Source organism: Cephus cinctus, unplaced genomic scaffold (genome assembly GCF_000341935.2).
Source record: "Cephus cinctus unplaced genomic scaffold, Ccin1 Ccin1_scaffold0126, whole genome shotgun sequence".
Taxonomy (NCBI): Eukaryota; Metazoa; Arthropoda; class Insecta; order Hymenoptera; family Cephidae; genus Cephus; species Cephus cinctus.
The window spans coordinates 568,735-582,700 of NW_014332860.1; the positions used below are offsets into that span (position 1 = coordinate 568,735).

The 13,966-nt window shown below is 38.7% G+C and overlaps 2 protein-coding genes across 5 annotated transcripts in view; one reads left to right on the top strand and one right to left on the bottom strand.

Moving 5' to 3' along the window:
- Positions 1-534: 534 nt before the first annotated feature.
- On the bottom strand, positions 535-3,646 carry LOC107262765 (F-box only protein 28). Its single transcript, XM_015729297.2, has 3 exons — positions 3,245-3,646; positions 2,680-2,928; positions 535-2,445 (listed from the first exon to the last, which is right to left on the bottom strand). Exons 1-3 carry the CDS (start codon positions 3,329-3,331, stop codon positions 1,681-1,683), a joined length of 1,101 nt encoding a protein of 366 aa, XP_015584783.1. The 5' UTR covers positions 3,332-3,646; the 3' UTR covers positions 535-1,680.
- Positions 3,647-3,784: 138 nt separating this feature from the next.
- Positions 3,785-13,966, top strand: part of LOC107262735 (heterogeneous nuclear ribonucleoprotein L) — a 70,208-nt gene continuing 60,026 nt past the window's right edge. For all 4 annotated transcript variants that reach the window (XM_015729233.2, XM_015729234.2, XM_025080113.1 and 1 more), the window contains exon 1: positions 3,785-4,147. In XM_015729233.2, the coding sequence (XP_015584719.1) occupies positions 4,085-4,147 (63 nt within the window). In that variant the 5' untranslated portion in view covers positions 3,785-4,084. The remainder of the gene's footprint in view (positions 4,148-13,966) is intronic.

Below are 13,966 nucleotides of genomic sequence, written 5' to 3' on the forward strand. Positions count from 1 at the left end.
GGTTTTGGGGGGGGGGGGGGAGGTGTGAAATAAACCCCCAAAGTTTGGCTCCTGGAGGGCGATTTTCGCAGTTTTGTATATTTCCAGTCGAGATGCTTATTAAATGGAACCAATTTTTTTGAAAAAATGCAGAATAATGTATTTTCTACTTTTAAAAAAATACTTTTAAATGCAATTGATTTCATCAAAATCGAATCGATAGTTTTTTTGTTATAACAATTTCGCACTTTTTAACCCTTACAAATTCTTATGCATTCACTCCACCAGAACCGACCAAAATGCATTTTTCATTATTCATCATGAGGATTACTCTCTAATTGGTCCTATTTAAATATCTCAACTGGAAATATACGAAATTGCGAAAACCGCCCTCGAGGAGCTTAACTTCGGGGGGTTGACTTCAACCCCCACCCCCCTAAAACCATTTTTCCGCCGATAAAAAAAATACGTGTCTCTCGTCCAGCACGATAGAAAATATGTAACAATATGTATGTAATATATAACAATATTCTCGTGCTGGAGAATAACATATTTCAAAACGAACGAAATTGTAAAGGGACACCTGAGGTAACTTCATGTGGTAATTGTAAGAGAGATGTAACTAATTCTGGGGGTATTGATTCGTTTTTCTTATAATTATAAAAAAAAAGTCTATCCACGAGATTAGCGAACTAGGCTCATATGGACATCACAATTGTGACATGTTGCTATTATAGATATTAATTAAATATGTTAAGTAACTCTGAAATTTTTATCACACAACTCGGAGGCAAAGCTACTTGTGGCTCACTAGCATATACGTACAACTTCACCTGTCACTTAAAGATATTTTGCTCGTGGAGCGACTTTTCTTATATACATTGAAAAATATTGTAGATTATTCCCATTTTGAAGAGAGCATTCAAACATCGTTGTTCTTTAACGTAAACATTCTTTACGCAACGTAAATAGTTGCACTGCCAGATGTGTGTGCCACTATTATGTTAACTTAGAATTTGTAATTGAACTCGTTATTATATTTCCGTAGGACTGTAAACTACACCCTGCCATTAGAGCATATACATATCCTTACGTTTCCTAGAAATTATCCATGTTGCCAATTATAAATTCACTAGACTATTGTTCTCCTACATCAGGATTCACAAATATGAAATGAGTGATATCAGATATATCATATGATATTGCCTGTAGTAATAGTTATGATAATAATAATTTTGTATGATATGGTTAGTGAAAACCATAACGAAAATATGTGTTTAATTCATGAAAAATAAGTGTATCACGTATCAGGCAGTGGGTGTTACGTACACAGCTTAAACTTCAGAAGTAAATGTATCATTCACTTTTATCTCACAAAAAGGAAAACACATTAACGATACTTTTATATTCGTATAACTGATACTGACTAGAGTATTAACAGACAGCTTAACAGAAACAATCGGAAATGCGAATTCTGCAATTGCTTGTACCTATACTCTAAATATAAAAGTTCGAAATTTCAATTTTACCTAATTAAACTTTTTATCGGAATGCTTTACTCTCATTCATAGTATGTACTTATGTGTCGATCTCTGTATGTATTTACGAGTTCAAGAATTATATGAAATATATTCGGGAGAATAACTATCTTATGAACTAACAATAATAATAGTAATAATGTTGCATGTACAAAAACAAATATTATTGCGAAGTCGACGGGATACAATCTTTCGACTGTCCGGTTCCAAGAAGATCAGAAAGAAATTTTTTGAACTTCATATCCTTTGCATCACTCGATGATTTGCGCTCTACAATGAGCTTGCGTTTCTTTGCTTGAAGTTCTTTCGTTTGGATTGGATCATTATCGTGGGTATTTATATGGTCTATGTGCTTTCGCTTGCAATTCTCGATTGTATCAGGTTTTTGCGTTTCTTCTCTGGCGCGACTCAATTCTGCCGTTAAATCGCCAATTTTTTGTTCCCACTCTTCGAGATGCTTTCTCATTTCCGCCAGTTGCGTATCCTGATCGTGAATCTTCTTTGCTTGCTCTTGCAGTTTTAAACTTTGCAAGCGCATTTGAAACCCTTGCCTTTTCATTCGTAGTTTTAGTTTACTTATTTGACCTTTTACCGACAGCACAGATAGTCTGTTTTTTCTTGTTTTACAGTAAATCTTCTTGAATGTTTGGTTTAGCTTTTCTGAACTAAAACTATGTGGCAGTGATGATGTATTTGCATTGGCTGTATGATGTGATATCATAAGACTTCCACTTGGCAACTCATAAGAGGTGACATTGCTAACAACGGATGTGCAAATATTATGTTTTAAATCAGGCAAAATTTTCTCATCAAAATGCTCCATTGCCATGCTACTGATATCTCGTAATTCTTGAAGGATCTCATGTGCCCGTGGTGGAGTTTTTGAGTCCCGTATTAAACGTAATACTCGAAAAATCTCATCTATAACCTATTTGTGTTCAAGAGATCCAATTAATATAATTCATTAATTCCAACTATATTAAGGTACTATTGTTATGCATATCTTGAATTACTAACAAGGTATATAAATTTCATAGAAACTAATATACTTAAAAATTTGATTTAAAAAAATAGATTAACTTTCTGAACCATAGTTGAACTGAGTTTATATTACCTGCAAAGCTAATTTTTATACCATTCACTAATTTTTTTAGAAACTTACTTTTCCTGGGATAAAACAACAGAGATTCAAGTCCACATATTTAATGAAAGTCATAGACAACATAGAAATTCTAGTTTCTATTGCTGTCAATATATCACAATGGCGTGCCAATGGATGACTTCTCCTCTCCGATTCTCTGCGTGGCAGTTGGCTCTTGACAGCTCGTAAACATTGTCCATGATATTTCTCCATAAGATTGAAGCCACGATTCAGTAGCATTTTACACGTTCGGTCAAATTGTTTACAAACCTGTATGCATTAACACAAAATATAATCATGCATATACATCATAATTATTTATATATGAGCTGATATAAATAATCATTGCAAAGCTTTAAACGTATTAAAACAAAAGATTCAAAGAAGGAGGCAGATATTAACATTAAGAGAAAAACAACTATTCAATTATATATCACTTGATTGTTCACAAGGTCTGATGAAATCAATGCCTTATCAAAGAATTTACTACAAACATTAACGCCTCGGTATTTCAAAATGTTTGTAAACAGAGATAAATAATTTTGCGACGTGGAAAATTCTAGAAATAGAAATAATGGTATCTTACGATTCTGTTTCTGGCAATTTCATCGTACGTAAGATTAGAAAGAATTGTCTCTAAGACAACATCGGGTAGGTTAATCAACTGCAACATCTTTCCCACGGTGCTTTTTTTAAAATAAAAATCTTCTGATGAAACACAACAGCATACGTCTTTTCGTCAAATTCAGTGACATCCACAATGATTGTTCGAACCTGTTCGAACCCGTTAAGGAAAAGACACAATCCGACACAATAGTAAATGAGGAAGAAAGCCAAGAACTCGTGCACTGTGGCGAACTGTAGCAAAAATGTGACCTCCTCCCCCCCTTTCTATCATTGGTCCAATATACAAACGGACGGATGCACTTGACCGCGTATTAGAAGCGTACGAAAGTGGAGAAACATCGAGACGTAGCGCGCACATCAATGGCAGCCAATAGGAAGCATCTTGGATTGGGTGAGTCGGTGATTGTCAGAAGCAGATGGCTTTCAGCGACGCAGCTGCCATCTCTCGGTAATTGCTTACATTAGATACAGCCATCCAACCAGCCAGAGAGGCACCTGGGTATTCATAAACGTGCAAATTCCCACAAGGGAGCGCGAGTGAGCTCCTCCACTTGTCGCGATCGCGTCGCTAGCGTTTCCTCTCAGCCTCGACATCCAGTTTCCCGTAAGCCGCTCGTGCGTTCGTTCGTTCGTACGTTCGGTCGTCGCGATTTCTCCCATTCATTTGGTTCGACCCCGAGACATATCCACCGTCCCCTTTGTCCTCGAGGTTTTAACAACCGTCGAGGTGTGCTCGTACGAGAGACTGATAAGAAGAGAGAGATAGAAGGAGAAACATTTATCAGACTAGACAGCGACGATGGCATTCAACGGAGACGGACCTCATTCCAAAAGGCAGCGATTGGAGGAATCTGGTCATAGGGTAAGTAACTTCCTAGTGCATTGCTCAGTGAAAATCATTCATCTCAATACGCTCCCATTTTGTTTGGCGATACCATTTGTAGATCCGGTAATATGCACGCCCTACCATGCTTTTCAAGCGGTTGTTCCGTTCGCGCGCCCCTTTGGCACGCCGCTACGTTTACGTAGTCGCCATTTATCCCTATTATACTCGACTATTCCGAATGCTCTTTTTGGATACGTCAGAGATCATTCTACCTTGATTACGCTCGTCAAGACAATTGACTATTGTCCATCGATAGACTTACTTGTCCTCCGAGTTACTTTTATACTCTCAGCTTGCGCCTTCTTCGACAACCTGTTATCTCCTACGGTCGCCACAGGTTCTGCCGCGGCTAATATTGATTATTTCGTGAAGCCGGTCGCCACCGTCGTCGTCGTCACCGTCTTCCTCGGAATTGAAGTTGTGATTGCTGGTGGAAATCGTCGTTGCCACTTTTATGGATGATATGTGAAGCGGCTGAAAAACAACTGTGAAACGGGATCGATAGTTTCTCTGCCAAGTACGGTGCTCAAAGGCCAAAGACCCGCGTTTGCTCGGCTGCCACTGACGCGACATTCGCTTCTTGCCATTTTTCCTTAGCGATCACAATCCGCGTCGACTAACGAGATGGCACTTCCTCTGTTTTATCGTCTATGTCATTTCTGGTAGTAGTACCGACAACTCGTTACTCTTTTAACTAGGATGACAGTTGTCTGGGCTGTCATGCCAAGGACAGGCTTGCTCCATATTTTTTTGTACCATGACGATAGGTTTTACCAGTCCTACATTCTCGTTTTATTTTTCCATTCTATCCTTTATTTTATTTTTTTGCGACACATGGAAGATTTATTGTTTTTTTTTTATGAGTCTTTTAAAGTATTTTTTTTCTTGAAGATTAATTTGATCTTTGAATATCTAAACTTCAGACTGACTCTTTTTTTACGTGGTGTGCCAATAGAGTCAACAAATTGTGTTATTATGAGTCTCGTTTGAGTAATCATATTGCAAATTTCATATGTCGGTTAATATAGTAACCTTGAATAATATACATGAATGGACAGTTATACCGTTGGAACTGCCTCTGACAAGTTTATCGGGAGATGTAAAAATATATGATATACTTACGTAGAAGACGTCTAAAACGCGTATTAAGGACTAGCAGAAAATTAAAATAAGGTCAACGATCTAATGGTGACATGTATAAATAAATAAATGAACGTATGCAATACGTTTTTACGATACATTACGAGAATAATATTAAACGACAACATGAATGATTTGAATTTGCATATGCTATAAATATATGCAATTATTGGCGAACACCGTGGAACACATTTGCTGTAATGTGTACGTTATTGTAATTAGGAAACAATGGCGTTGAAATTTTCACGTATCAATCGTACCGAGTGCATTCGGTGCAGTTCGGAGAGTCGTCAAGAATCACGTCGTCATGATATTACACAATAAATCAATGGTTTACTTATGTCCCTTAATCGCGTATGTAGATAATTATTTTGATCATGCAATATTTATAACAGCGTGATGGTCCTCGCTGTCATAAAATTGTAGTGCAAGCCTATTGGCTCTCAATCGACTATTTAAATCGGATAACGTTACTGTTTTCTCGTGTGTAAAATAACATCGGACAGTCGATATATTAGATTTCTGCGTAACCGTGTATGAAGAATCCTAAAAGAAAAACGTGATAAACAAATATGAACGATGAATAAAGCAACACGCCCCATCATATGTATATCTGAATCTACATATATAGCATGGCATGTATTACGTATTTCAGCAATACTTCACAAACGTAATAACGAGCTCGTGCTAATGGCCGTTTACCATTTGCTGATTGTAATAAAAATGCTCGAGTTCGTTAGGGCGATTTCGAACTTGGTGAGCAATTTACTGTTGCACCCAGCCATTCCTGGTCGGCTGTTGGGCGTAATCGAAGCGTTCGTCCGCCTGTACCGCTGGCTCAGAATCGCACAATATGAAATTTTTAATTACAGTAATTATTCGTCAAGTATAATTATTTTTATATTGGCAGCCAGAAGCCTACGTATATCCCATAAATGGTAGGCATGTTTGCTGGCAGATCTGTTTCACTGAAAATTCCATCTAACTTGCCTAAAGAAAAGACGAGTAGTAGAATTTTGAAAATACTTGTTTTCTTTACGAGTATAGCAAGATTCTACACCCAAAGGAAAAATTATATACGCGAAGTGGTCAAGGACGTTTTACTGGAGCAGCCACCGTTGGTCGTGAAGGAAATCCATTCGTCTGTAACATTTTAAAGCGTATTACGTAAAGGTAATACGTAGCGTGTGTTCTTCGTTGAATTTTGAAATCTGTATAGGATAAGCTAGACGATTTCAAATGAATCGGATGCTGTCTCGCATGTATCATAAAACGAACGAGAGTCGGAAAACGATACCGGCTATAAATTAAGTTTTCGCAATGGCGTCTTCGGCGTGGTCGTGACGCCAAGACAAGGTCATTGTCACGCTGAGGCCTCTTGGTGTTACTTTTCGCCTGTGAAAGTCTCTACTGGGCCCCTCACCGTTCTATATGCTAGTCAGTCGAGCCTGGTCACGGGGGAGAGCCACTCGCATGCACCTCTCGCGAGGTATAGGCGGCTACGTTGCGATGTGCGCGAATTCGCGGGAGAAGGAACGCTGTATGGAAGAAGGTAAGAAGGACGGGACGGTACGAGAGAGAGAGAGAGATAAAAGGGACAAGCAGCAAACAAGTATCCCGGTACCCCTACGCACCCGTACATGGAGAATGAGAGAGAAAGAGGGAGAAGGTCCTGCCGATAGAAAACAGAGAGGGACAGAGGCCTACGGTCTCCTGGTACGAAAGTTACTCGGGCAGTTACCATGGGCATGGCCATGTATGGGACGGCGGGAGCGCGAGCCACACAGGCTGTAGCGTCCAGTCTCGCGATAATGCTTTTATTTCAGACTCGTAAGACGTACTTACAAACTTCACGCTAGTGGTTGGGCTCTTGCGAGTTCTCTCGGTCGCCGCAACGCGGCGTCGTGTTCCATCGCCTTGATCTTAGTTTTTGGAAAGTTTGCGAGCGGGAATTCACAGTGAATCTTTGTCACGTGATGCACTTCAAAGTTATCTACTCGAAACGATCTCGTTGAAAATCTCGTGTACTATGTCCAATTGTCCGACACTAACGGCAAGAAGAAGAGAACGGGAGCAGCAGTGCGGGTATGAGGCCTCGAGTTCTGCCAAGCGGCAGTCACGTGCCGTCTCTCAAATCTTACGAATGTGAGTGTGTCATACCGACGAAAATATCTCAACCTCCGTATCTTAGCGCAAGACATTCTAAACCCTCATTGCTTAGATATAGGGCGTGCGTATAGCTGGACTGATGTAACGCGCGAAAGAGTAAAAGGGATAAACGAGGCAGTTGTCTTGTTCTCGAAATCACTTTGTAATTTTTTCACACGAATCTCAGTAATGGTAGGCACCTTTTTTTTTCTCTTTCCTTGTACGAATTTATTTCTTCTACTAGCTATGGTTTTGGCCTTTCTCGATGTTTCTCGTCGTCCGCGTCTCGACGAGGCAAAAGAGTCACGCGACGAGTGACGTCCGCTAAAACAGTTTCAATTCTCAATTAGCTATATAGACCATTAGCGGAATCCAGTGTAACAAGTATGGGTGACTTTAAGCATGAAACAACGAAAGCTTTGGATAGCGGATAAAGTTGCGCGGCAAATTTGAAGAGTAATAAATGAAAATGGCGGAGAGGAAAAATGAGCTGAAGCAACGTGTACGCCGAGTGGGCCATAGATCACGCGACCGAATGGATTCTCTCTGAAATTGAAATGCTTGCGAAAATCCTTGACGTGAGTTACTTTGCACGAAATGAAGTTGGAGCTTCTCTTCGTCCTTCTCCTCTGTCTTATCGAAAATGGGAATTGCACTGACGACTCCTGGATAAAGTTCCTCCTCTCTAGTGCGGGGAGCTCTGGTCGCTCTTCGTTCTCTCAACTTCAGCGCAGACAAATACGTCGAATCGGATCCGTGACTACGAGGAAAATTTATCTATCTGGTGGCCGAACTCCTCTTCGCTGAACAAGGTGAATTCATCCGCAATGGAGGATTCGAGCCGCGAGGCGAAATCGCATGGGAAAACGAACATTTGAACGGGGAGAAATCAATCGAGAATAGAGGGCAACTTCTCACGGGAATTAATCCTGCCTGCTCCTTTTTTTTTTTTACTCTTCTTACCAACTGTTGATCAAACCTTAGTCCTGTGTCACGACTTTATCCTCAGTTTAACAACATCCGATGATTTATTTCGTAGGTTTTTCAGGTGACCTGGATCTTTAATATCCTGAAGTTTATTTGGTCGAATCTGAAATTGATCTAATAAAATACTTGAGTCAAGTTGAAGCCTTTTTTTTCCTTCCTTAGAAACACGACCGAGTAATAAGAATCACTATGAAGGAGCATTTGCAATATGTCGACATGCTAGGTCCACCTATGGAGTGTCCCGATAACGACGTAGAGTTATGACTGTGCATTTAATTCGAACGTTGCAGCGTTCCTCGTTAATGATAGTTCAACGGCAGACCTCACGTGGCCGCCGTCATTGTCGCTGTCGTCGAAGTAACCTTTATCACAATACATTGCGTGATTACCTGGATTCAAGGTAAATTATCAGCGATGTAAATATGTAATTCCACGTGCAACTTACGTAATATTATTTCACTGATTACCTCATCACTATAAGAATATACGTTTCCGCCGTTTCTATTTTTAATTGGTCGAGTCTAAATTATGTCGAATATCAGCGACATGCGAATCAAAGGGAAGTTCCTCTTATTCAATTTACACTGAATTTACATATGTAGAGTGTCGCTGGATAACTTAATTTATTATTGTAAGTTGATTACCACAACGGAGAAATATTTCATCAGGTTCAATTGGCGGATTTTAAGTCGTTTTTTTTTTCTTTTTATAAATAGATGATTCACAGATCTCTCGTAGACTAATTTATTTTTACACGGACTGCCAAAAGAAAACTGTTAACACTCGTGGAGCAGACTGTAGTTTTGTTTTATGATAACGTTCATAATCTGTACGCACCTGCAGACGTTGGTCGTCTTCTGTGAAATCGGAAAGTATCTGCAGTCTGTTCGCGAGGTCAATGTGTTTTTTGACAGTTCGCAAACAATGTCGTACTTGGCAAATAACACGTGGCTTCCCTTCTAATCATAAAAATACATATATGGTAAAATGAAAAGCAATACATTTCAATGTAAAGTTAGACGCATGCATACTTTGTAACCAAAACTGTATGTAGAGCTGTTTATAATTTGCCATGGATTGCATTATTTGCAAACTATCAGAAAAACACATTGAAGTTGTAGGTAAAAATAAATTGAAACATATTTATAACACGATGCGAAAAAGGGTTAATAATCAAGCTTTCATCTATGTGAGGTATTCTTTTACAAATCGAACACTTTTTTCGACTGTAGAATTTAGATTCTCATGAAAATTTTTTTACAGCTTCTATTCAAGAAATAATGTGACACCTGTATCACGATTTTTGAGAGAAAATTTTTTTTTGATAGGTATATTTATTTTTAATTTTAATGATAATCGAAGAAATGATAATTACTCATGTATATAAAATTCATTATTTCTGGTTTTACTCATTCAATCGATTTCGTTTTTTTTTAAATTCCTTACCGTGTTATGTTAGCTCTTTAATGAATATGTAAATGATCTTCATTCTGTTATTTAAAAAAGTTATTAACAATTTTATTGTTTAAACAATTATTTTACATTTGCCCCCTCAATGAATAACATTTAAAAAAATACTATCGTGTGCAGTATGTTTTAATCTAAAAAACCCACACTTAAGAAATGTGGAGACTTTATTAGATCCGAAAATATTAAATATTTTCTAGTGCGCGGCGTGCGCGTCGCGCGTGGATCATAGCTTGACGTGCTAAAACGTCTCTGAGTAAAGAAAGAAACGAAATAATATTTAATATTTTCCAATCTACTAAAGTCTCCATTGTTTTTAAATGTGCGTTTATTAGATTGAGATATAGCACACACAACAGTATTTTTTGAAATATTATTCATTGAGGGGGCAAAGGTGAAAAAATTGTTTAAACAATGTAAGTGCTAATAAATATTTTAATTAAAAAAATAAAGGTCATGTAAATATTCAATAAAAATCTACCATAACAATGTGAACAATGAAAAAAAAGACGGAATCGATTGAGTAGGTTAAACCAGAGATATTGAATTTTGTATTTAGGAAAGTGTAGCATTTTCTCGAATTTTATTGAAATTTCTGTTTAATATAGTTAATTGAAAAAAATTTTTTCACCAAAATCCCGATATAGGTGTCGGCTAATTTGATGAGGAGATGTTATAAAAAAAAATTCAGAGCATTTAAAAATTCGAAAACTTTTTTTTTTACAAATCCGTACGATTTATAAAAGAATGCCTCATGTGCGAAAGTTTTGCTGAATTTGTTTAAGTGAATTGAGCTATACCTACTTGTTTGAGTATCTGAAAAATTGTATTAAAAATGTACTTTAGTTGATATAAATAAATTATAGAAAATTTGCATTATTACAATAGAATATTTATTTATACATATTTATTATTAAATTAGTTGCGCGAAAGTAATACTAATTGATTGAATAATTTTTTTCTCAGTATACGACCGATAGTAGTTACCATACAGGAGTTAGTCTCACTTACACATTTCCTTTATTACGTACAAATAAATAGTTTGAGAACTACGATAATCAATTTCCATGTCTATGTAATACATCTCGGTCGTTCTGTTCACGTCGATTTTATGCCTGTTGGGTACAGCCACAAGCATAGCCACAGTTACCATACGAGAGAGAGAGAGTCTCTAACATAGTGCATACACCACTGTAATCGGTACCAGCGCCAGTAAGAGAAGGAAGGGTACGATAATTTCCAAGAACGTAGTCGAAGTAAATTACAGCGAGCCGTACTGGAGGTTGTAAGCGGAAGGTAAATGCAATTAGGCCAGACCCGCCCTGTTTCTCTTAAGGTGAGAAACTAATATCCTGCTATTTCTCTCTCTCTCTCTCTCTCTCTCTCTCTCTCTCTCTCTCTCTCTCTCTCTCTCTCTCTCTTTGTTATCTCAAATCTATTATTTGAAATCTTATCTCTACATCATTTACCCAGTAATGCCGATGCTCTTAATTGTTTCAACGAGTAAACGTATTGTTAGGACCTTCGTGAAACTTTAGTTTATATCTCTCTACTTTATTTGGCCAATGTGTGATTATCTAGAGATGCCTAGAGATGCAGATGAATCGGCTATCTAATCTCGGCGCTGAATGTTACTCCGATGGGTTCGTTTTGTTCTTTTACCCCGCATTTAACGCTATTACGCGGTTCGCGTGCATCTTGTGCATCTTCCCTAAAAAGTCACTTGCACTTTCGTTCCACGCGTCTCGTTTCGGTCTAGTAATCACCGAGAATTCGATGGGTCCTTGTTGTATATGTGCAGCATAGCAACGGGCAGAATGATTTAGGACAGTAGACACGGTCCGTCGACGTTGATTATGCGCTTTTCAAAGTCCCAGTCCGCCAGGATGATCCATTAGGCTCGGGATCGCCAACAACAGCTGCCGCTGGACTGCATCGTCAAATTATTATCTCGTCGCAACGCTTTCCCGACGGTTATCGATCACTTGCAGGAACTTCGCTGTAACGTCTCCGATACCGTTGGGCTAGTGGAGTGCGACGAGTGCAAACTGCGCTATCTTACAATTAGACTCTCTAAAGATACGTACTCTGGACGAAAGTTGACAAGACACTTTGTGAGACGCGCCAGGGTGTAGTGGCACTAACCAATAAAACGCGATTCTTGTTTCCGTTTGTAATCTCTTTATCAGCACGTGGTTGGCAACTGTCCAATGTGTTTTTTCTTCTCGCTCGGCAGGCGACTCGAGTCACACGCCTGTTTTATTCGGAAATCCTTTGGACTGTAGTAACGTAGTCGCGCTATTGGTACCTACGCCAATGTATAAAGGCTAAATGCAGCAGCTAACCATGAGGTTTCATCAGTAAATCGATCTGCCAAAAGTACAAAGGGCTGTGACTATCGTGCGTCGTAGCGGCTTTTAATGTCGAGAGTTATCGTGTTCAATGTGTTTTCAGTGCTGCTGCCTCCAAAGATAAATCTAAACTCTTTGAAGGAGTTGCGAAATCCACTGCGTCCCGTAAGAGGAGAGGAATGACTTTGCTCGAGTGTCTCGGAAGTGACTTTTCTGATTTATGATCGGCGAGTCTTTAGCCATCTTTGCTTAACCCTTTCACTGCAAGTGGGAATTATGCTCTTTCACTTTTTATATTGAAAATCAATCAATTTTGGGCTTTTCTGATTTATAAATATTTTATATGTCCTCAATGGTTTTTGCATCTAATTGTTTGTTATTAATTATTTATACAGAATTATATTCGATAAAGAAGAGCCGGAAAAATTACGAATAGACGAATTATGACGGTGAAATGGATAAAGAAACGTCATTGCGGTATCACGTGTGGAAATTAACAGTCGTCTAATAATTAATGGATTTTTCTTTTGAGTATTATGTATAATTCTATCTATATATACTGTACACACACGCATCTCTTGGAGCGCCACTTGGAGTGAAACGCGCGCATTTTCACTGGTTAGAAATCATCTTACACGAGATACTAAAGTTGTTCACTCGAATGAAGGTTGCACTCGGGGAGTGTCATGAGTCTCTAGAAAAGAAGGTAGAAGGTCTGGTCTCTCTTAATCTCCCTATCCTTCTTTCTTTCCTTGGCTCTCTCGCTCTTCATAATGCTTGTCAGCACGGTATTCGAGAAATGCAACGTCGAGCTGCAACGCGCACAATGTTAGTTACCTCTGCAATATCATTCTTTTAACACACGTTACGGTAGCGTGTCACTAAACATAAATGCTACACATGTTACGAGTCGTAGCGAGCAGCATTCACGGTTACACGTATGTCAAATATATCAGGAGTCTAATCGAAGCACGCTATCGTGATTAGGATTGTCAAGATTTAATATGTTTATGACGTATCGCAAAGCATTTCCCTCACGCTCCATGTACAATGGGAGCGATGACTAAAGAATTTTAGTGAACTTTGTGTGCCGAATAAACATTTTAGCCACGGAACAGATCACTGATTCATTCTTTTACATGGTCCATGCATATAAGCTCTCGCACAGGTACGCTTACTGACACGACTTCGTACATCAAGAAAATAGAGCATTACGGATCGCACGTAGATAATCCTTGGATCATTCATAGATTATAGATTCATTCCGTAGTGTCAAGTTTATCCTTCATCGATCTAAGCGTGATCTGCTGGAAATCGTATAAATAAATTGAAGTACGGCTTGCTGTAACTAGACGTACCTGCAAACTGATCAATCATGTTTACGAGGTAAACATGAGAAAAGGAACCGGATCGAAATCTCTAGGATTTCGGGATATATTCGAAGTGCATTAAGATTTTTGCGTGGGCGTACGAAACGAAAACGTCCCAGGCCCATTGAGCATCAGGCCACGTGGTTGGCTCAGGGCCAGCCAGAGGAGTCTTGAGTTATGCTCATAACTATATGACTATACACCAGAGATTCGTAATAGATGTACTATGCGTGTACTATAAGTGTGTCAATGCATGCGTCACGTTAGAATCTTCGCTGGTTTCCATCCATGTGACTTTTTTTCACTTTTATCGTATTTTCGTCTTTTGGTTT